The 22,081-nt window shown below is 41.9% G+C and overlaps 1 protein-coding gene across 5 annotated transcripts in view; it reads left to right on the forward strand.

Moving 5' to 3' along the window:
- GRAMD4 (GRAM domain containing 4) overlaps positions 1 to 22,081 on the forward strand; it is a 74,690-nt gene that overhangs the window by 657 nt on the left and 51,952 nt on the right. Inside the window, exon 1 of one of the 5 annotated variants that reach the window (XM_064422113.1) lies at positions 8 to 28. The exons of 2 other annotated variants lie outside the window; for them this stretch is intronic. Coding sequence is in view for 2 of the 3 variants with exons in the window: in XM_064422108.1 (XP_064278178.1) it covers positions 405 to 556 (152 nt within the window). In the remaining variant the exon portion in view is untranslated. Of the gene's footprint in view, positions 1 to 7; positions 29 to 325; positions 557 to 16,231; positions 16,292 to 22,081 lie in introns of those variants that run through there. 2 more of the 5 variants (XM_064422108.1, XM_064422111.1) reach the window with 2 other exon arrangements.

The raw sequence follows: 22,081 nt of genomic DNA on the forward strand, positions 1-22,081 counted from the left end.
CACAGCGCATGGGGCGGCGGTGAACCCGGTAAAGGTCACATCCTTGTGTGCACACGCAGCCCGACCTATGTGGGCTCCCCAGCTGCCGTCTCGGGCCGCTGTGGCGGCTGTCGCTGGCAGAGCCGCGCTCCCGGCCCTTGGCCGCGCTCGGCGGTGTTCCCCGGCTGCGAGCAGGGATCTCCCTTGGCGAGGCAGCAGCAGCCAGAGCTGCGTCACACCCTCCTTTGCCTCCTCCCGCCCCCGGCCGGGGTGGCAGCTGGGTGGCATCCGATTTAGCAATAAGAGCTGGGAGTGCAGGTTCTGCTGCGAGGTTTGATTCCTGAGCGGTGGCTGTGCCTAGCCGCGTTCAGGGCTAGGCACGCGTTGATGTTAAAGAGCAGCCGGCAATGTACTGATTCCTCAGCATGCAGTGTCTGGATGCATCTTGGTGTGGAGCAGTAGAAGCAGAGGAATGCTGCTGGAGAGCTTACTCGCGAGGAGATGGGGAGGATGGCATGGTAAATGGCTGTTTTGCAGTTCAGGCTGCCAGCCTGGACTCCTGCAGACAGGTCAATAGGTATGCGTAGATTTTGTGGCCTTCTGTGTGCTCCTGTGGGTCATCGCTGGGCTTGTGTGCACAAATGGGAAATGACAGCTTTTTGTCATGTTTTTGTGTCTTGCCTTGTTGCTGCAGCTCAGGAGTTTTAGATTAGTAGACGTGGTACTGTTAAGCTTGTGTGATTATGGAATGAATGATGGACAAGTTCTCAGTATCACATTTCCAGTGGTGGTTGAGATGTGGGTGGGGAGAGGAAATATTTAATAAAGTGGGGCTCTCGGGTCCCTGTGCTTTGCATTATCTGGTAGTATCCTGCCTTTACTTTTACCATGTGATAAATAGTTTCATTCCACAGAATTAGAAGTGTGAGCTTAACTACTTTTTTTAATGCCATGTTTAGTTATCAAATACCACATCTAGTTGTTCAGAAAGGGAAGGCTTTTTTTAGTCCTAGTCTGTGCTCTTCAGAAGCTGACAGTTAAGCTACCAGCTCTGAAACTGATAAAATACAAAATTAGTGTTGTTATGGCACTGAATTGTGCAAAATTCCATGAAAGCCTGAGTTATGTTTCACTATTTTTCATATGGTGGCCACAAGAATGTTTGGCTCATCCCTCTGCCCTAATAAAGGTGGTTTTGGGCTGAGATGCCAGACTGAACTGAAATGAGCCATGTCGTGCATCCTGCTCTGCAGGTAAGCTCTTGGAGCTGGTTTCGGATGGTGGTTGGTGGGACTAACCTGAGTTCAGGTATCAGACTGACAGGTTTGGTGTTGGGTTTTTTTCTCATATAACTGTGGCACTGTTGAGATGTGATCTGCTCAGCATGTCCTTGTTTGGGGGTGGCTCTCGAGCAGCCTGGAGTTGGCTGCTGCTCTTTGGATGTGTGTGTGCCACTCCTTGGCATGGCATGGCTTCTGCTCTGGGTGGAGGCATCACCCAGGCTTTGACCTGAGGCCTTGCCAGCATTGCTGTGTCCTGGTGACCTGACATCAGTATCTGGGGGGGGGGCAAGGAATTAAGGGCAGCAGCTGGGAAAAGCCTGTCCCAGCTGCTGCCAGCAGCTCTTTCCCAGCTCTGCTCTTTCATGGGACCCGGTTTCAAAGAGACTGGTAGAAGGGGAAATGAAGAGGCAAAATCAGAGGGCTGACTGGCAGCCCTGCTGTCTTTCCAGCTGGAAGCTAATTCCCAGTGATTTACAGCAGAAACTGTTCCCTGCCCCTACCCCTTCTCTTCCCATGAATGATATGGAAAGGTTATAGGAATAGAAGTTCATTATAAGAATGAATGGCTGGAGCAGTATTATGTGCCAAAGAGATTCAGTGTTTGAGACCTGGGGGAAAAACCTCAGCTGGAATACTTTATTTTGGCAAGGGAACCCTTTTAGTGTCTGAGAAGTGATTAGTGCTGCTGTTAAAGGTCAGGTTTAGGTACTGGGTGTGAAACATTGTCTGTGGATACATACAAAGTACATACATGTGGTACTGCATATATGTGGTATGTTTTCAGCATCATTCTGGTACTTGAGTGTTCAATCCTTAATACAGAGACTTCAAAACTAGGGAGAGGCATTAGCTGTTTAACCCCCACAGTGATGACAGATCTATTGGAAGAATAACAAAGATCCCGTTTCTCCTTTTTTGTCTGCTGAAAATTCACATTTTATTTTTTGACTGTATCACCACCAAATGTATAAGGACTCTTGAACACCAGTCTGTGTTTTGTGTAACACGTGATCCCATTAACAATTTTATAGTGAATAATTTTTTATTTAAGTAGTAATGTATCACATTTCCTGATGTTTTGTTTTTTATAGGTCTGGGTAATAAATACTGTTCAGGAAGGCTTGAGTCAAGGGCAGTGTATACCTCACTGTTTTTTTTGGGCTAAAGTTATGTAGCTATTCAATGGTCTCTTCCTCCCTCTCTTACCCCCAGTATTTATCAGCCTCAGCAGAAATGCTCTCTAACTTCAAAGTCTTGAAAGCCCTGGCTATAACTAAAATAGTCCAGTATTATGTTCAGAGAATTCTGTCATCTTGAATTGGAGGCTCTCTTGTCCAAACCTGTGTCAGGCCCAAATAAAGTACGCAATTTTCTAGCTTTGTCCTGTAACACTGGTTCTGCTTCTTTCCTACACAGACTTTTGCAGCATCCATGCTAGGAAGAGAGATCACTTTCTCTGATGTGTTATTTTTATGACACAGTGTTTGATCAGAGGGAAAGCTTTTGACAGTAAGTGCTGAATCAGGGTTTTTCAAAACAGATTTTCTCTCTGCCCACTGCCCTTAACCTGGCAGGTTAATCCATGTAATAATCTGTGCACAGAAATACAGGCAACAAATGTAGTGCTTCAGTTGTAATCTTGGGTGCTTTGAGGTTTTCATGTTTTGGTCTTGGAAGTTTCTGAACCTGCAAGTTTCTTCTTTGCACCTTGTGTTCATTGCCGTTGCTATGGGACACACACTCCCAAACCAAAGAAATCAGGCCTTTTCCTAGAGGTCAGAATTTACTAAAAGAGTTATAGTTTAGTTGTGAAGTCCCCTTAAAATTTAATGACTTAGCACTGCTTTTTGTTATGACATAAGAAAAATGAAGTAAAGAGTCTTTGAAGCTACTTCAGACTTCATAAATATTAACAGGCTCTGCAGTCTTCAGAGAGAGTAGGTTCTGGATGTTTTTCTTCACCTTAATAGTATGGTTTCATTTGCACAGTAAATCTTCTTGTCTTGACTAAACTGAAAGAGCAGTTATCAGATGCAAATCAGAAATGCTGTATTTGTGGGTGGGAGCCTCTTGCTGTGTTTCACCTTCTCTCTTGAACACCCAGTCTTTCTCCTGGTGCATGCTCTGGGAGCAGTAAATTTAATTCCATGGCTTACAAGACCAGATCTTCAGAGGTACTTAAATGATTGAAAATGCAGATTTTTTTTGCTTCGGAGGGTAATGGAATGTAAAGATTCACAGCTTGCATTGAAAAAAATACGTTCTCTTTGCATCCTGGGTCACTATATGTGCTTAATATTTGCCTGTGTTAATGAGGAAAAAAAACCCACAGGAAGTGTTCTCTAAACATGCCTTGAGTATACTCAAAATTGTCTTTAAGTTTAAAAACTAATTTGCATTTTAATAAAAAACTGAAATTCTCTTTGGTTGCAGCTTCCTATAAATCCCAGGTTAATACAGTAAGCTTTCTGTGGTGGTCCATAAAGAACACTTCACCTGTAGATACACTTTAGATGAAGTTTGATGTATTCTTTTAAAACTTGCTCTAGGTGTCTCATCAGTAATTGAAGAGAATTAGTCTTTTTATTTCACATCATCATGGAATGACTGAGGTTAGAAGGGACCTCTGGGGATGCCTGATCCAACCCTTGGCTCAAGCAGAGCCAGCTAAAGCAGGTTGCTCAGGGAAAAGTCCAGATGCTTTTGAGTGTCTCCAAGGATGGAGATTCCACAACCTTCCTGGGCAGCCTGTGCAAATTCTCAGTCACCCCCACAGTAAAAAAAGTGTTTCCTGATGTTCAGAGAGAACATCCTTTGTTTCAGTTTGTGCCCCTTAGATGTGCTTCTGTCACAGCACCACCAAGCAGAGCCCAGCTCTGTCACCTCTACACCCTCCCTCCAGCTTTTTATCTACATTTATAAAATCCTCCCCTTCAGCCTTTTCTTCTCCAAGCTGAACAGTCCCAGCTCTCCAGCCTCTCCTCACGGGAGAGATGCTCCAGTTCCTTTGCTGGACTGTCTCCAGTATGATCATTTATCTCTTGTGCTGGGGCCCTCTTCTACAGTTGTGGCCTCATGTTTCCCAGTATGCTTTAAAAATAAGAAACTTCTAAAGTAAACTGTGCTTTTTTTTTTTTTTTTTTGATGCAGGTCACTTTGGTGCTGTAAATCACTGATGATTTACTCTCTGAGTACACTCTGAGTACTTCTGCCGTTCCATAGGAGCTAATGTTCCTTGTTTAAAACACTTCAGCATTTTCCTGATCCAGGCTTTGACAACTCTTTTGACCTGTGATTAAGGGATTTGTGACTAGGTTTGCTGGCTGCACATGCCTAATAAGCGTAACCATTGGATGCTGAGTCACATGGGGACATGTGTTTTTGGGGTGTGTTGGTGCAGACTCCTGTCTGAAACAGAGCTCATCACAGCTTGTAATGAACGTGTGCTTACATTTGTGAGGGCACATTCCTGCTGTGGGCTGGTTTGGTTCTCCAGCAGCCACCCTCTTGCTGCCCTGCCCAGCCCTGGGCACTTCTGCATGGCTGCATTTCCCCAGGGATGAGCCTGCAGGGGAGCAGCTGTCTGTAGTCTAAACCCAGGGAAGTTTGGATGCTGTGTGCGTATATGGGTGATTCTGTAGTTGATGTTAAATACAGAATTTATAAACAGGGGCTTTATTTTTAGGTCAGCAGGGTTTCTATTTTTAGGTGAACACTTCTAGGTGGAGAATAAAGATGTTGGTGTAATGCTGCTAACAGTGGTAATGGACAGGAGGGAGAGAGAAGAGCAAGAAAAATGCATGAAGCACAAAATATCACTTTATCCTTGGGTTTTGCATCAAGCTCCTTGAGAGGGGATGCTCATTTCTTTACCATTAAGTGTCCCTTCCTGTTAATGTTAGTATGTGTGGTTGGTTAAGATAGGATTTTTTGAAGGTTCTTAAAGAATATAGCAAAATCATGTGGAAAAAACAGTTGGTAGTTGCTTACCTTCTCTATGTCCAAATACAATGGTTAATAGGCACCTTTCAAATTTTCTTAGTATCCCCCAAAAGTAACTTCACAATATGAGAGGTCTGTACTTACCTTAATTGGAAAGAGCAAAACCATACACTTCAGGCTGACCTGATGCATGCAATTAATTGCTGAGTGCATTAGTTTCCAGCTGCTAAAACTGTCTTACCAGATCTCTTGACAGAACTATCAGCAGTTTGTATTGGTATCTAGCATTACTAATGCTTGGCATTTTACCATGTTGTAAAAGCCACTCGTTCCTTCAATATTCATGTCAGGTATCAGGGTTACTGACATACGAAACGCATCAGATTCACTGGTTTGGAAACTGACCAATATTCAGAGATCAGCAATTAGTACCAGGTTTTTGAGTGAAGGATACACAAGCATCTTTAGATGCTCTCAAGGCAGGGTTTAATTCATAAACTAAAATTTATCATTAACTTAAATTTTGAAAACTGACTTCTTAAATTAGAAATGTGTATGAAAAAGATGACTTCTTGAGAGAATTTTAGCTTCAGAAGTACCTTCAGAAAAAAGTCCTCCAGCCTCTATGTATTTTTACTATCTGAGGCTCTACATTCCTTCTACATTCGGAAAATGGTTTGCATATTTTCCTTTCTTTCTCTCTGGATCTCTTCTCTGCATTCCCAGGTGTGCACAAAAACTGCTTTAAAATACCTTGCTGCACTTCCCAAGGTCAGAAGTGTGTTGTAATTCCTGGGGAAGTGTCACGGGGCTACAGAGGGGTGTGCAGATTTCTAGCTGTCAGCAGTTTTCAGGAGTGTCACAGCCACACGGGTGGGGAGACATGAGGTGTCTGGGGAAGGATCTCTTAAAATCTCTTAAAATGCTGGAATTTTTTGCACTTCACCTTGAGTAGTCCCTGCTGCTGTGTTAGAAGTCTGATGAGGATATCTTTTTTTTCCTTGTTGTTTTTTAGAGCCAGGTGATGTCTGTAGCTGAACAGCTTCAGGGACCCGCCTAGTTATGTTAGGACTGATGAAGGTGTCTAAACCCTGTAATTTACTGTAATTTGCTCCAGATCACAATCCAGAGAACTGTATGGTTGTGTGCTTTGGGTAAAGCTGCTTCCCATGGCACTTCCCTAGTAGTGGGACCACTACCAGTGTCAGATTTTGTTCCAGGGATAACCCAGAAAGTGGGTGAGTTTATGCTTTCTGCATTGTCTGGAGAGAATGGGATGTCCAGTTTGAGCCTTAGAAATCTTTGCAGTAGAGACCAGTCTGAAAATACCTATAACCCCATTGTGGGAGTGCAGGGAACAATAGCCTGGGCTCTTGAGTGTTTTGTAAAATGCACAAGTATTTCAATGAGATTCCAGGTTGGAACAGGAAAAAACAATGGCATTTTAACCACTCAAAGATGAAATGCTGTGTACATTCAATGTTACATGGTCCCTGATGAACATGACCTTGACTTGCTTGAAATCAAGTGCAAGATGATCAGTGATCCATGATCCTCTGAACTCATTTTTGTGTTAGGGGCTTTCTTCATCTTCTCTCTTGCTCACCTTTTCCCTTGTGAGAGGGGGAGTAGTGCCAAAGCAGTTGCCTTCATGCCCCTTGCTGTGATGTTCATGCACCTTGCTGTCTTTAGCTGAGATGTTTGATTCCCAGCAGCTGCCGTCCTGTTTGTATAGAGCAAAGACAGCTGTGAAGTGTGGAACTTGGGAGCAGCAAAACATCCAAAGCATCCTCATGGGACTTACACTAGGGTGTCTTTGGACTGACTGGATCATCAGATAATAGTAAAAACCATCTCTGAAGACTACTAAGTCTTGCATCGCCCTGCAAGGATTGATTATGTCATTGGAAGGAGTAGGAAAAAGGGCAATCTGTCTGAATATATTCTTTATGTAGTCTGACTTTTCAAAGCATTTAAACCACTTGCAGGTGTTATTACAATTAGATTAAGTTTAAAATTCTTTGTACTGCTGCAGTTCTTTTATCCAGTATCTCATGCTTCTTTAAAAGTTAATCTGCAGAGTAACCCAGAGGATACCTCCAAGTGTTTGAGATCACGTTTTGTACAAAAATGTGGTGTGACTTGGTTTTGTGTGAAACCTTGCATGGTGTCAGCAGCTCTGTGGGATCACCTGTGGTTGTGCAGTGGGGAATGCCCTTCCCAACAAGCCATGAACAGTGTGGTTGAGCACGTTGATCCTTTAGGAGAACTTCCAGCTGCTACAAGGTGCTGCGCTTGCAAGATTTTCCTCAGATGTAAGAGCTTCCTGGAAACCTGCAGTAAGTAAAGCTAATGTCAAGAGTTTTCAAAACACTGCAGAAATGAGAGCTCTGTTCTCTTCCAGATTATCTGGAATAATAAGCAAGCCCTTTTCTATTTGGAAAAAATGTTCTGAAAACAAAAGCTTTTCATACTTAAGAAGGGTTTTGCCCTATTTTGAGAAATTTTGTCTTCCCTCCCTGGCAGATTGCTTATGGGACTGATGATTGTACATGCATTCAACAGCTCTTTACTTTCAGTCATGGGAATAACCAGCTGAGGTGGAATACTTCTGACTTCCCCAGAAAACTATATTAGGCAATATTTTCACAGCAAATACACATTTTGTGAAGCTACTTCTGCTTCTTTCCTGTTTCTTCCGGTAGCAGTTCTTCCCCAGTTTGAGGGTTCTGCCAACAAAGATTCTCATGCTGGATCACTTATCCCTCTTGAAAATAAATGAGGCACAAATACCATTTCTTGGAATATTTTCCAGGAGGAATGTGGAGCTTACTTTGTTAGCAGTTGGAATGTGCTTGGTGAAGCTCTCTGGCCCTTGCAGTCCCCAGTTAAAGGAAAGCAAGGACAGTATATCTTTTTGAGTACAAAACAATGGCTGACATTTCCAGTCTGGTTTTCCTGGTGCAATGCAAGCCTGCCTGTGTCCAGTGTCCACTCTGAGTTTCACTTGGGTGGTTACAGCTAACCTGGTTTGAGACACTGCAGGGATCTATTCAAAACTGAGTTTGTGTTTTCTTGTTAATACTTTGAAATCACATAAATATTTTTTTCTTTAGCAATAAGCTCTAAGTATTAAGCTGTTACCTGTGACTCATTAGTCTGTTGTTGGTGACAGTTAAATCATGGAAAATCCTTCCATGCAGTTTGTATTCCTTATTGTCTGAAGCAAACTACAGCTGTTTGTTTTACCCTGAAGGAGGCTTTCTTTTCATCTGGCTAAAAGTTCATAATAACATCTGAGAGCTAATATGAAAGTAAAGCAGACCTCATTCATTGAACAGAATATTTTGTGTGGATATTTAACTGTTGAACATCTGTGTTAGATGAGTTTTGAAAACACTACATAGACTGACACAAAAACCAGTGTCTGTTTCCTTGGATTTTTTTACTTCTTCTCATTTCAAAAGCTCCAGCAGAACTAAGTGTTGGTGGTTACACAGAGTGATGTTTTCTAGAGCTTTTTAAATCAGTAGTTTAGTTGCTATGGGTTAATACTGCATTCTCGTAAAAGTCAGGTGAAAAATCAGTTAAAGGCCCATTTACTTACTGGAAATACTATGAAGGGGTTTGACCTTGAAGATGACTGAACGACCACAGGTTGCTCATTATCTGACATGAGACATGGGAAACTGTTTAGGAAACAGATGCATTGCTGATGTTTCTGAACCACAGAGGAAGCACCAGACACGAGCTCTGGAGGTAGATTAGCTACAAGCATGCAGGTTTTCTTTCAGATGAGTTGATATTTGGAACAGCTTATTTTTATTCTGAAATAAGGACTTGCTAGTAGATTCAACTTTTACTTTAAAAGTTGTTTTGAAAAATGCAGTCATAACTAGCAATGTGATCACAGTCCAGTGTGCACCCTTGTGTAAGAAGTGGTCTGACCTCTTCTGTATGTTTGTTAACTATATACCAAATCCAAAGACTTTCCATGTGCATATGTGAGCTCCTGGTCAAAGTTCTTAATGCTGGTTGTATACAAATCAGACCCATCTTTCTCATCCCAGTGTCAGTTGTCATTCCTGGGCACTCAAAAGTCTTCACACTTACTAGAAAACAGTCTTCTCATTTGGAAAAAACTTGCTTTCATGTCTCTGGGTTGTGTGCCTCCCTCTTGTGAAGGAAGGTTTTTAGTAAGAAGAGGTTTTTATTTCGCTTGTTGCAATGCATCTTTTGAAGAGCCTGATGCCCCTGGTATGCTGTGGGGCATCAAAGTTGAGTGCAGCAATTAAAAGCAAGAATAGTCCCTGATTAAAACTCCTGTTTAGTTTCTGAAGCTTTTGTACTATCCAACAAATAGAATGGCTTGGCAGTGGTATCCACAGGAAAAGAACTATCCCTTCATTGTGTATTTACAGCTTTTCTTTCCACTCTAAAGACAGCCAGTCCCTGTTACTCATCAACTGTTCTTCCAAGAATAAGGTGTTGTTTAGAGCAGACTCCCATTTCCAGCCATCCAAGTCCCTGCTCAAGTTTAGTCTGCCTGCCTAGATCCTGCAGCTGGATGGAGGCTCCAGGTGTCTACAACAAAGAAATCTAAAGATATCATCTTCTTTTCCTATTTCTTTCCCTTCACTAAATTTGATGTTTTGTAATTTGCTTTTGGACATATTTTGCTCTGGAGTTCCCTAATATATTCAAGAATAATATGGTGTAGCTTTTACTTTTTTCTTTTTTTTTTAAACTTTTATGCCAATCATGTAAGCAAATCAGAGGCTAGTGGGATTTCAGTACTAGCTGGTGGTTCCATCATATTCTGCAGTCTTGAGTATACTTCTGACATTTATGCAGAAAGTCTCAGAATTCCAAGTTTCCATGAATTGGAGAGACTGTATCTGTTAAAACATTTGTGTAGTATAAACAAAAGGCTTGATATCCCTATACTGGAATTTGAGCCTGACTTGTAATTCAACTTTTGGAATCCTTCTTGAAAAGTGAAATCTATGGTTCATGTTTTAAAAATACAAGATTTAAATATGTGAATATTATTTAAGTAATTAGGAATAAGTTGGAGCTGTAAGAAATCCCAGTTAAGAAAGTGACAGAAGTGCCAAAAATGTTGCTCTCTGCTTTCCTTTATATCCATCCCCACATTCTTTAGAGAATTTTCTTGAGGTCTTTGGAGGTCCGTGGGTGGTCTGGGCTTCAGCTGGTGACGTGGCCTCTCAGTTTTAAAATGAGGCACCACTGGCTTCTCTCTGGCTTTGGCTTGGAAAAGCACACTATTTTGTAGGACTGGTTGTATGGAGAAAGGTGGGATCTCTCCAGAAATCTCCTGTGTGGACTGAGGAAGCTTTGAAATGGGCACTGCTGCAGTGGTTTTATGGTGGCAGGTGGTTTTATGGTGGCGAGGGCTGTGGCTCCCGGCTCCTTCCTTCCCCGCTCCAGACGGGACTGCTTGGAGAGACACACTGTGTGTGTGTACATGGCTCTGAGCCTCACAGGACTTCGACCTCTGGACCTTTATCGCTGCCAGCTGAAGTGTCAGCATGGCATAAATAAGTCAGATCAAGGAGTGTAATTCTGGCCCTCATCCCAGCCTCGGAGGCAGACGTAAATGCCATCCTCCAGCTGCCTTTTAACTTGTTTGGGCTGATTGAAATGATGACTGATATAATCTTATTTCTTTTCCCTTGGTTTCTTCACTTTGTTACTAAACTCTCTCCTGCTATCTTTGTGTTAATTTAAATCTATTTTGAGTCTGAAGGCTCAACATGTGCCAGGTTGCTATTTGCTGTCATTGGCTTTGGATTATTTTAGCAGCCTGACAGGCTTTGCGTTGTATCTGTGACATTTTGAGACAAGAAAGTACTGGGGATTTTTTTATAATAGAGCATGCAAAAAGTATCGTAATTTAGAGTGCTTTTACAGGCTTGGTTATTAAACCAAAAAGCTGATCCATGAAGTGCAGACCCCATTGGATTCATGTGTTAAACCCGTGTTTGGGATCAAATGGACCAATCTGGCAGAGATTTTTTTTTTCTTTTTCCAAATGTTCAGTACTTCTCATGTTGAAATCTGGTGGAAAACTTACTAATGCTGCTGTTTTGAGAGAGAAGCTAATTCTCTTGGGAGAAATGCCACTTAGCCTATGTGTATACTTTGATGGTGATGCTAACAGCAGGCTCCAACTTTGCAGAGAAGTGGAGCTGGTTTGTTGACATGCCTTGCTTTATTTAAAGACTTGCTCTAAGATAATCTTGTTCCAGTTGTTTCAAGCAGCTTCAGTAATACTATTGCTAACTCCTATGCATAACTTTTTGTCATCTGCAGTTAAGTGGCAATAGAATCTACGAGGCACCATTAAAACGTTAATTTTTTACAAATACGACCAAATTAGTATTAACTGGGCAAGCTTATGGTAATTACCTCTGCTGTTTGGTTTATTGTTAGGAGGAAGAGGCTTTGTATCTTCCTTACAGACTTATGTAAAGCATAATTTCTGTTTCCTTGAAATTATGGAATTTTTTCTTTAGTTTTCCTTGGCTCTATTCTTGCTTTAAGGAAGCCTCAAAATTGCTCATAGAATGTGGACATGCATCTCCATGTTTTGTCCCTGTTCCTGTGTCAGCCACGTGTGTGCCAGGCTGCTGGAGGTAGGGAGCTGAGCTGCCCTGTGTGTGTGTGTGTGTAGATGAGTTGGTTATGATCACTGCTGGAGCTCATTTCCAGCAGCGTTGAGTGTCTTGAGTGATGTGTTATTTTGGCTTTGTTTGCAAAATGAAATAGGTTTTGTCAATTAATAAAATTTGGGAGAAAATACAAGCACGCATGGGAAACTTGAGTGATGTCTTTTTTTTTTTTCTTTCCCTCCCTGACTTCTCCATCATTCTTTCCAAGGTTATCCTATTTCCTCATAGGCTATGGTCCCCATCTGTAACTGTTGGTGGGGTGAGGGAATGTACTTTGCCCAGCCTCACCTTCATACTTCTCCATCAGTTGCCTGTTTAACTCTCACTAGTGCTCAGCATGTATGGCAGCCTTTTCCTGGGCTGCACTGGTGTCCGTCTTCAATCCTCTTCTTAGAGCAGTTAGTGGTATCACCAAATTGACTTTTTTGACAGCAGTTGATATTACAGGTAGAGGTTGTTGGGAAAGAGCATGGAGGAGATACCCAGACAATAGCTGCTTCTTGGAAAAATCAGATTTAATAGCAAAGATTTCTACTGAGTTTTGCTGTGCAGAGCATGTTAAAATCAACACATGAAATGAAAGATCTTCAGTTATGGCAGAAGACCTAAGCAGTTTGCTGAACAAAAGAATTAACTTGCGGGATTGTGGTTCTGTTCCTTAGGGATCTGGTTTCTCACAGGATTGTATCCTCTGCTCCGTGGTATGGCTTTACTAGCTGGGGGTTTTGTTTAAGTTTTGTTTCTTTAAAAATTTAGGGTTTCTGCTGTAAGCATGGGGACAAAGAGCAGATATTCTGGCTGCTGTGGGAATGATGCAGTTTGAAATGTGAGAGAATAGAGGTTTGCTCCTGTAGGGGAGATTACCTTGAGCAGCAGGGCTTTTCAATCTGGAGCCTGCCATTTCACTAGGTTAATTATTTAAACAAGGAATTGTAGTTCAGATATCAAACCCGTATTTCAGGTACAGTGATTTCTTTCTTTTTCCAGCAAATGTAACAGCAGTGCAGCTGGACTTAGATAAAGGGTTGCAGTCAGAAGAAATGCAGGAGGGGTCTGTAATAACCAGAGATGAGGTTCGGTGCTTTCCCGTGTCACACAACTTCCTCTGCTATTTCCTAACTCTTCTACGTGGAGTAAAATATCTCTCTCATCTTTTGACAAGCTGCGTGGGTGGAATGAAGGAGGCTCTTTTCCAGAGTGCTGCTTTCCAGCAGAGCTGCTGTCAGTCTGGTGGGAACTTGACCTTGACTTTTTACTCCGTGGTAAGATTTCAAGGAATAGTTTACACGGCTTTTACAAGTGGCTGTGTAGTACAGACAGTGCCAGAAATTAAGCTGGTGTGTGAAGCCAGACTTATTGTATAAAACTTGGTCTTTCTGTGTTACTTCTTCATTTAACTTACTCTGATAAACCCTGTCTTTGTGTGTTGTGCCTGTCCTTTTACGCATTATTTATGCAAGTTTTTACACAATATGTTATGCCCCTTCATTTAGAGGTCGACATAAGTAATTATAATTCTACAAATTTGTGTAATCTGTGGTGTGTTTAAACTTTTTTTCCCCCCTTCCCTCTCTTGTGTACTTTAGCACCAACTTCAGAAGCATTTTCAGGTTTTTGTTGGGAGAAAGAGACAGGGAATAGAATGAGCAGCAGCTCTGCTTCTTGCGTGGAAATGTCTGTGATTTGGTGATTATACACATTCATTGTCAACTCAGGGCCAGTATATAGGAAAGAAATAAAAGATGCTGAATTACAGTGGTGGTTGTAATTGCCATGTGCTAGCTATGTCTTTATAGTTCTTCATGGAACGGCAATGTTATATTAAACCACAAGGGGAGAAGCTAAAAATCTGTAATGGATTACCATTATTTTTATAACCGTGTGGCAGTTGGAGAGCTACTGGTATTTGGTAAAATGCTCAGTTCTTTTCCTCAGCCATGTCTGTCTTTTGATTTTTGTAGTCAGCATAACTGGAACACTTGATTTTTTTTTTTTTTTTTGCAACATTCACATTTCAGAAGGTTAATGAATTCTCAGATCAGCAGTAGGATAGTTAAAACTTGGAGAAACAAGTTACGAAGTGTTGTACACAAAATTACTGCATCTTCGGAATCTTTCACCGAAAACTTGCATCTGGATGGTTTCATGTTAACTGGATACTCGCTAAGTTCTAGCGTTGGCTGCTACTGAATTGTCTCCCTAAATTGAGGGAAGACCCTCAAAGTAGACCATCTTGCTGTACTATTCTTGTTCTCAGTGAGATACCTTGGCAGGTATGTGATGTGGGAGGTATGGACCTGGGCCTGTGGTTCCCTGTCAGCAAGGTCGGGGGCTCATTTTATTACTGCCCGTGTAACACAGCAGTTGCAGGCCTGTGGTCTTTTGCCCATTAGCTTGAGTAATTCCTTCTGTATGGCCTTGCCATAAGTGAAATCGCAGTGCACAGGAGGCTTGGCAGGGTGGCTCGGGAAGTGTCTCTCAGATGTGTGAGGTGCAGAGGTGGTGAGGGCTGGGGCAGGCTTCTCTTCAGCCCTGGCTTGTGCTCTCAGCCGTGCAGGGCGCACATTGGTCATCCTTAGCTGTCAGCTGTGTCCTGCCTGGGTACATCCTTGTTTATACACACAGTAAACAAAAAGGAATGCACAGACATTCTTCAAAACTAGACAATGCTATGTACCTTTGCTCTGTTTTCATAGATTGCTAAGAGAGCTGTGATCAGACACCCTGAGCTGATGAGGTACTTGCTTCTGAGAGTCTTCTCTAAGAAATACCTGCTAGGGCCAAGGCAGTCTGTGTAGACCTTGGAAAGCTGCTATCAAAGAATCTTTTTTTTAAGCTTGGATTGCAGCTCATTTCTACAGTGTCTTTTTTTTCTTAGCAGTACCTTCATTCTCTGATTTATCTGTAGTTACTCTCTGAAGATGAACAGGCAGTTGAGATGATGAAAAACTTGGCATCAAAGAGGTGTCAATAACTTGCTCTTTTTTACCTTGAAGGGATATAATCAAAATTCTTCAAGGCTGGCAGGGCTCACAGTTTTTATAAACAGTCAGTGATTACCTTCTTAATAAACTTATTAGTCTGCATAAGTTACTTCTGCCAGTATATGTACTTCTAAGTTTAAATATTTATTTTAAAGTAGGTTGCAAAAGACCAGCATTATTCTGAGTGTTGTGTCAAGTTAGACTTCTTACAGTTTCCATTTGAACAGCGGAAGAGGAGATAAATACAGTGATGACTTAATCTTACCCTGTGTTAGTTGTGTCCTGTCCTTCTGCCCCATTTGTCATCGCCATATCTCTTTTTATAGGCAGAAGCTGTGCTTGCTTAGGGCAGCACTTGTTGTGTGCCCCAGCTTCTTACCTGTTGGAAGCCCGTCCAGTTCTGAATTTTCTTTTATGCAGAGGCTCTTGCTAAGCTGCTGTTGCTCATTTTCCTGTCTTCACCCTCAGCTCTGCCCTGACTAGTAGACAAAATTCAGAGCAAGGAAGCAGAAAAAAGCCTTTTGTCAGTGCCAAGCTGTGACAAACTCTTCCCTGTCCTTCAGAGTAGGGAATGAAGCTCTTGAGTCCAGTTTCTGAAATGCGCCTTGTGGTGGCTTCATAAACACTGTCTTTAGGGTGAAGCTTTGCAGTTGTTTAACCTCATTTAAGTGCAGGTGGCTCCTTTAAAAGGATGCTTTCTCCCTCTGCCCACCACCACAATCGTTTTCTGTGTGGGAGTAGCAGAATGTCCAATAGTCTGTGCTTCCCTGAGTGAGACTGCATGCCTGTCTGCTCTGATTAAACTGACCTTGCCAGAAAACAAACACAAAAATTAGTTGCTCAGCAATGAGCTGATAAACTGCATGAGTGATCAAATGACATAAAGGCTGTGGCAGAAATTAATGGGGTTGCTCCCTTTGGTGTCAGTCTGTGATCTAGTGGGCTTCAGGCTTGGCTGGGCTCCTCTGGGATTGGGAGGGGAGCACAGCAGGGGAGAAAGGAGGACCCAGTGGGTGACCTGGAAGGAAGAAGTTCATGTCAGCAATAGCCTTTGTCACGACATGCTAACCCTTCCACAGGCTATCTGCCATGGCTTGAACTGGTGGCTCCTCCAGTCCATGCACGCTGCTGGAGATGCTCTCTGCTGGCAAAGTCTTTATGCAGGGTTTTTTTGTGCAGCTTTTCTGGTGGTAAAACCATTGTCTCACTTTTATTGTCTCCCACACAGGTATCCTGAGGAAGAATGTGTTTTATTTTCCTGTTCAGGAGTTAAAATTCTCAGTTTACAGACAAATTAATTTAACAAAGTTTGTTAATTTTAGGTTTCACAATGAGAGACAGAGGTCTCACGATGACAGAAGAAGTGTGTGTGGTGGCTCTCTGTTAGCAGAGCAGAAGAGATGTTAGGGTAAGTGGGGAGTTAAGGATAAAGTACAACTCCCACAGATACTCAGTGGAAACAATTACTGCCTTTTGTTCTTTGACACAATGGGGTGCAACCTGGATAGGTACATGTATGTGGTTGGGATTTTTTTTTTTTTTGTGAACAGGTCCACCTACAATTTTCTAGTGGTGGTCAAGTCAAGGGCCCCAGTTTGAGCTGTCTTGGACATGGAGCAGCAGCTCCCCTTTCTCCATCCTTCTGTGGAGGGTCACTGGTGCTGCTGAAGGGCTGGTGCCCAGGTGCTTGAGGGATTAAGGTCTGCAACTCTGCAGTAGCTGAGCAGCTCATTTTGGGAATGTCTGCCTTAACATTTTTGCCAAATATGTGTGAAGTACTGTCTGAGGAAGGTACAGAAGAGAGCCCTACAGCCCCAAACCATCATGTTCTGGGTCTCCCCTCTTCCTCCAACCCTTTTGTTTGCAGCAGCCAAGCTGAAGGTTTTGAAGACAAGTTACTTTTACTGTGCAGTCCTGATTTGTCTCCCAGGGAGCTTCATGTTGTGAGCTGAATGACACGTTACTCCCTTTTGGGGAAAAAAAGATAGATTTTAGCATAATGCATATTCATGAAGCTGCATTATGGTTGCTGTGACAACCTCACCAGTGGTAGTCGAGATCTGTATGTTGAACTTCATCTCCAGTCCCCATATTGAACCGTTGAACATGTTACACAGCTTTCCACTTTTTTCTTCCTCCCCTCCTCCTCCCAGTGGACAATATAAATTGTTTGAGTTGATGCTTAATTAATAGCTGCATCTGTTTAAGTCTGCAACACCAAAGCACAGCTTCCTGTTGGTTTCCAAACTGTGTTAACTGAGTGTTGCTTCTGTTGGGAGTGTGTCACACAGAGGAAGTGATTCTGGTGGGATTTTTTTGTTCATCTCCCTTCAAACTTACAGGCATAATAATCCTGATTTACTAAGCATAATGTTTCTTCAAAGGTAGCCTGATAATTTCATCTATTATGAAAAGAAACAATCCACCAGAGTCTATCCCCCGAGTCTATCCCTGTCTAGTCTAGTCTGTTCCTAGAGTTTTAAGGGCTCCTGACCCTGAAAGGAGCTTTTAATAGATGCTACTCAAAACCAGAAAGGAGTTTGTTCTGGATGTGTTATGGCCCTGAAGCCAAGGGTGATGTAATTCTAAGAAGACTTGACCAGACTGTGACGCAGTGAGTGTTATTTCAGGATGAACCTGTTGTGGTGAGTGTGGAGAGAGCTCAGTTGGAAGATATTTTTTCGTGTTTGTTGATGTCAGAAATTGAGGGCACTTGCACAATGCTTGTAATTTTCAGAGAGTGTTTGTAAGCTGCTCTTGGCCAATCCAACTGAATGTTTGGCCCAAAGTATTGCAGTCTTGGTTTCCAATGACAAGTGATGACATCCTATACTGAGAACCTAAAATGTTGTATTGTCCTGGATGAGCTCAAGCTCATGTTGGGGCTGTTCATGAAAGGGCTATGTTGAGTGTGAGCTGTGCCCTTTCTGTGTGCTAAATGTCTTTGTTGAGTTGAGCTTAATGCAAAGTTTTCTTGAAAGGTGCAGACTTCACCTTTACAAAACCACTCTCTGTTGTTCAAGAAGAACTGTGGATGAAGTTTGGCTTTCTTCACTGATGTGAGCCTTCTGGAGAGTAGTCTGGGAGAAGTCTATACACAGGAGGAAGAAAAGTGTCCTTTTCTTTTATCCTGTTCTCTAGGATGACCCTGCTTGAGTAGGGAGGTTGGACCAGATGACCCACTGTAGTTCCTTCCACTCTGACCCATTCTGGTTCTGTGAAAAGCTGAGCAGACAAGGAGCTCTAGTGCAATTGATCTTTCTCTGGTTAGTTTCTTAAATATTAATAAGTACAAAATGTTCGGAAAGTGACTTGAAATGAGATTCCATTCATTAAAATGAAAAATTGGGGGGAATAATCATGTAGCAGGAGGGAACTTTTTGCACAGAACATTACGCAGAGGACTCTGAATTTGTATTAGGCTTCGATAGTCTCACTGCTCCTTCTAGTTATAGTTAGACATGTCTAGAAAAGAATACACCGAGCTTAATTTTCAGTGTATGTGGATGGATTGAGTTTGTCTTGTGTTACTACTCTCCTGTCAACTCTCAGGGTATTATTAAGGAGCATTTCAGTGTAGAAGTAATGAATACCAAATGCAATCTTGATGCTTTCCGCTTGCTCAGTTTGCACATCCCTTCCTCATGATAAAACCAAAATGCCCTGTTGTTGACAACAATGTCTGTATTTGTTCATCCACACACAGCCTGGCTTTTCTGAAGTACCAGGGCTCTTACATTGGACTTCTGCAGAAATGTATTTTGAGAATGAAAGGACAATATGAAGGAGATGGAATGTAAAGATGAGAACTAGGGGTATGCTAGATTTGCAGGTCATCTTCAGTTTCTGAAAAGCTATTTTTCTAGCAAAAGGAAGGAAGGTTACTGTACTGTGTCATAGTCTTGTAGGGCCTTTTTGACCTGGAATGAAATTCATCCATGATGTTTTAAGTGGTTTCTTTGTTTGTTTTCCCTCAGGCTCTAGACTAACACTTGCTGAGGCAATGCTGTTTGACTTTGTGTAGCAGGTTTGTGTTTTGTTAACAGCTAAGGAAAACTGACTGAACCCTCTGTTGAGAAGCAGAGTCCTTTCTCTGAAAAGTGCACATGAAGATTTAGCTGTTCAATCCCTGCTGGGTCTACCAGGCCACAGACTGTATATGTGTAAAAAGTAAATGCAAAACAGAAAACCAAAACCTATGAACTTCTTGTAGGAGACTCTGGGGTGAGTTAAGGCAGGTTTCAGACAGCAGCAGTGCATTGGGTACTGCACTTCCCGGAGTTCCCTCTGCCTCCCAACCTCTGCCACCTCCATGCAGGAGTAGAAATGGGGTAGCAGTGGCACGAAGGGGTGGGAGAGTTGTCCATTGAAACACGTCTCATGAACAAGTCCCTCCAGATGGCAGGGGTGGCTGTCAATGTTCCCTGGAAGCTGACTGTCTCCTTATTGAAGCGTCTCTGAAAGGGATGTAGGCTGAAAGATTTCTTGCAGATCTCCTTATGATTTTCATGTGGAAGTTTGGGAAAACTTGATTTTTCTGTTCTTAGTATAAATTTGGAATGTGAGTGTATGTTGTTTTTGGGTCTGATATATTCATTTGAAATAAAAGTCTGACAGTTGTTTGAGGGTTTTACATATTAGGTCAAAATAAAGGCATCTCTTCCCTGGCCCTCTCTAAAAGGGATAAAGCTTCTGGCTTGAAGAATTTGTGTTAGCTGGTAGATATTAATGGCAATTAACAAGAAAATCTTTAAAGATTATTCTAGCTAGGAGGTTTTTTAAGCATAGAAAAAATGGACCTTTTTCACTTGGTTATTGTCACATGTATGACGGTGTTGGGAAATGCATGTTTGGCAGTGTTTAAAATGCATGGAGTTAAAATACTTGTATTTTTATTAGTGTTATAGTATTTGTTACTGCACTCTGAGCTCCTCATGTGCAGAGTTGCATGGTGGTTTTGATGTAGTGGGTATGGGGAGTTAGTAGAAACAGCGTGAAACTCACAGCTGAATCAGCTGAGCTCAGAATGGGTGTGTGGGTAGGGATGGGTCTAGGATAGGTAGTTGGGAGAAGGTGAGGGATGAATAGCTATGATGGTGAAGAAAGTGTTTTGATATTTAGTTGCTGTATTTTACAGTAAATCTAATTCTAGATCAATTTCTGGTCTTTGATTTTGTAAAAGCTTCCCCAAGCTTGTCTAAATTTGACTCAAGTCAGTTGGAATACAGAATCTCCAAGAATCTTTTTTCCTAGTGAAACTGCTGAAATGTCAGCATAAAAAAAAAAAAGTTGCTGGTTGCAGGAACAGGCTGCTGACATAAAAAGCCTGTCTTAGATCCAGCATTTGGCTGGAGGCCAGATAATGAGTTTTCATAGGAGCTTGTTGGCAAGCTTACATCTCTGCTTAGGTTAATGTAATGTAACTGTAAGTAATTTGGGAACCTGGTACATGCAAAACAATTTTTAGACAAAAAGATCTTATAATTTTTAAATTTTAACTGAGAAGATACTTTTATAAACCAGCTTCTTGTACTTCAAGCACTTCAGAAATGCATTGGAGTGTGGTTCTTTACTATGTCCTCTTTTAATGATTAACCTGCTGAATAATTCTTTAAAAATATTGACCCTCATGACATACCTGTCAAATCAGAATTTGTGCTGACTTCATTCAGTGGAGTGATTTAAAGAAAGGTTTGCATTTTTAAAAGGCTAGGTGGTAACATACATAGGGGTAAATAATCAGTTTTGTGAGTAAAAAACCACTGAAAATGTGTTACTGGGTAATCTGTTGGCCAGGTTATTCTGTGACCTTGGACTGAAATGCATGAACCGTCCCAGGATGAGAAAGGAGCTCAGTTTCCCAAAATGATGCCCATCCCTGGCAGTTATGCCAGTGGGCCTCTTCACTGTCCTTGTGGCTTTTTTCAGCCTTCATTTGAAGGGTTGGAGATTTCTTTGTCTCAAGATGTTTTTGATGCTTCGCATTTCTTACGCATGCAAGTGAATGTGAATTTGTGCTAAGGGGAAAGAAAGATGAATTCTGAACCATCTGTGGAAGTGTTGGATATACTAGACTATAAAAGATGTCCAGATCCAGCCCTGTCCTTTGAGGAGCAATGGATAAATGTGATTTTAACAGGAGAATGCTGAGGACTGTTTCTATCCAGGACAGCAATGCTCATCTGCAGTAAGTGCTCCATCTCTAAGAGGGATAGAGAAGGCATGGGATGCATGCTTGTCCTCCATCGTTATGGGCTGCCAGCCACTCCAGAAAAGGAATAACACTCTTCCATGCTCTCTTATTTCCATGCACTGCTGTATCATTAGCAGTGACAGTGTGGATGATGAACAGACAGCTGTTTACAGCTGCTTTGCTGTAGGTCTGGTACATGGTATGTAAATCTGGTTCAATGTAGATGGAGATCATTGTGATGGGAGAGAGAACAATACAATTGCTGGTGCTTATCAGAGGTTTAAACTTCCCTCATACCATTTGTTCCCTAGATGCTATTAATAGTAGGGCCTAGAAATATTTCTGGTTGTGATAGCTGACAAGTTTCTTCATCAAATAGTCAATGAATGAGCAAGAAGTGTTTCTATTTTTAACACAGCTCTGACAAGTAAAAGAACTTCAAAGAAAAGCTGTTCTTAGAAAATAACCTTGGTGTGAGTTACCACAAGTGTTTCTCTATAAGTGATAGATTAAATGCAGGGTTGAAACTTTAAGTATCTCTGATGAAGGAAGAGTTTTGTGGGGTTTGTTTTGCCAGCTGTACTGTAAGGGGTTTGCATTGGTTTAAAACTTCTGTGTTTAATTGAAAGGTGCTAATAAACTTTGGCAGAGGTACAAACTAAGATATATTTGAAGGGAATGATCTGGTTTGAACTTGATGTGAATAGTCAATGCCAAAGTGTTAGGGTAAGTGGAGAATCCGTAGGGAAAGTTGAGGAGCTCTGTTGAAAAGTGGTTTGTCCTAGGAGGTGAGAATTGCCTTAGGTACAAAGGCTGTGGTAGCAAAAGGTTTTCTATTTTGCTCTTTATTTTTACTCCTGAAGTGACATGTGTCTGAATTTACCTTTGTATTTTCATCTCACGCCAGTGTCTGGGATGATGTGCCTTAAAGCTGAGCATGACTTCTAATGCAGAGGATGGTAGTGCTGACCAGAGAGGACAAAAGGGTAGTACCAGGAACAAATG

This window comes from Passer domesticus, chromosome 5, assembly GCF_036417665.1.
Source record: "Passer domesticus isolate bPasDom1 chromosome 5, bPasDom1.hap1, whole genome shotgun sequence".
NCBI lineage: Eukaryota > Metazoa > Chordata > Aves > Passeriformes > Passeridae > Passer > Passer domesticus.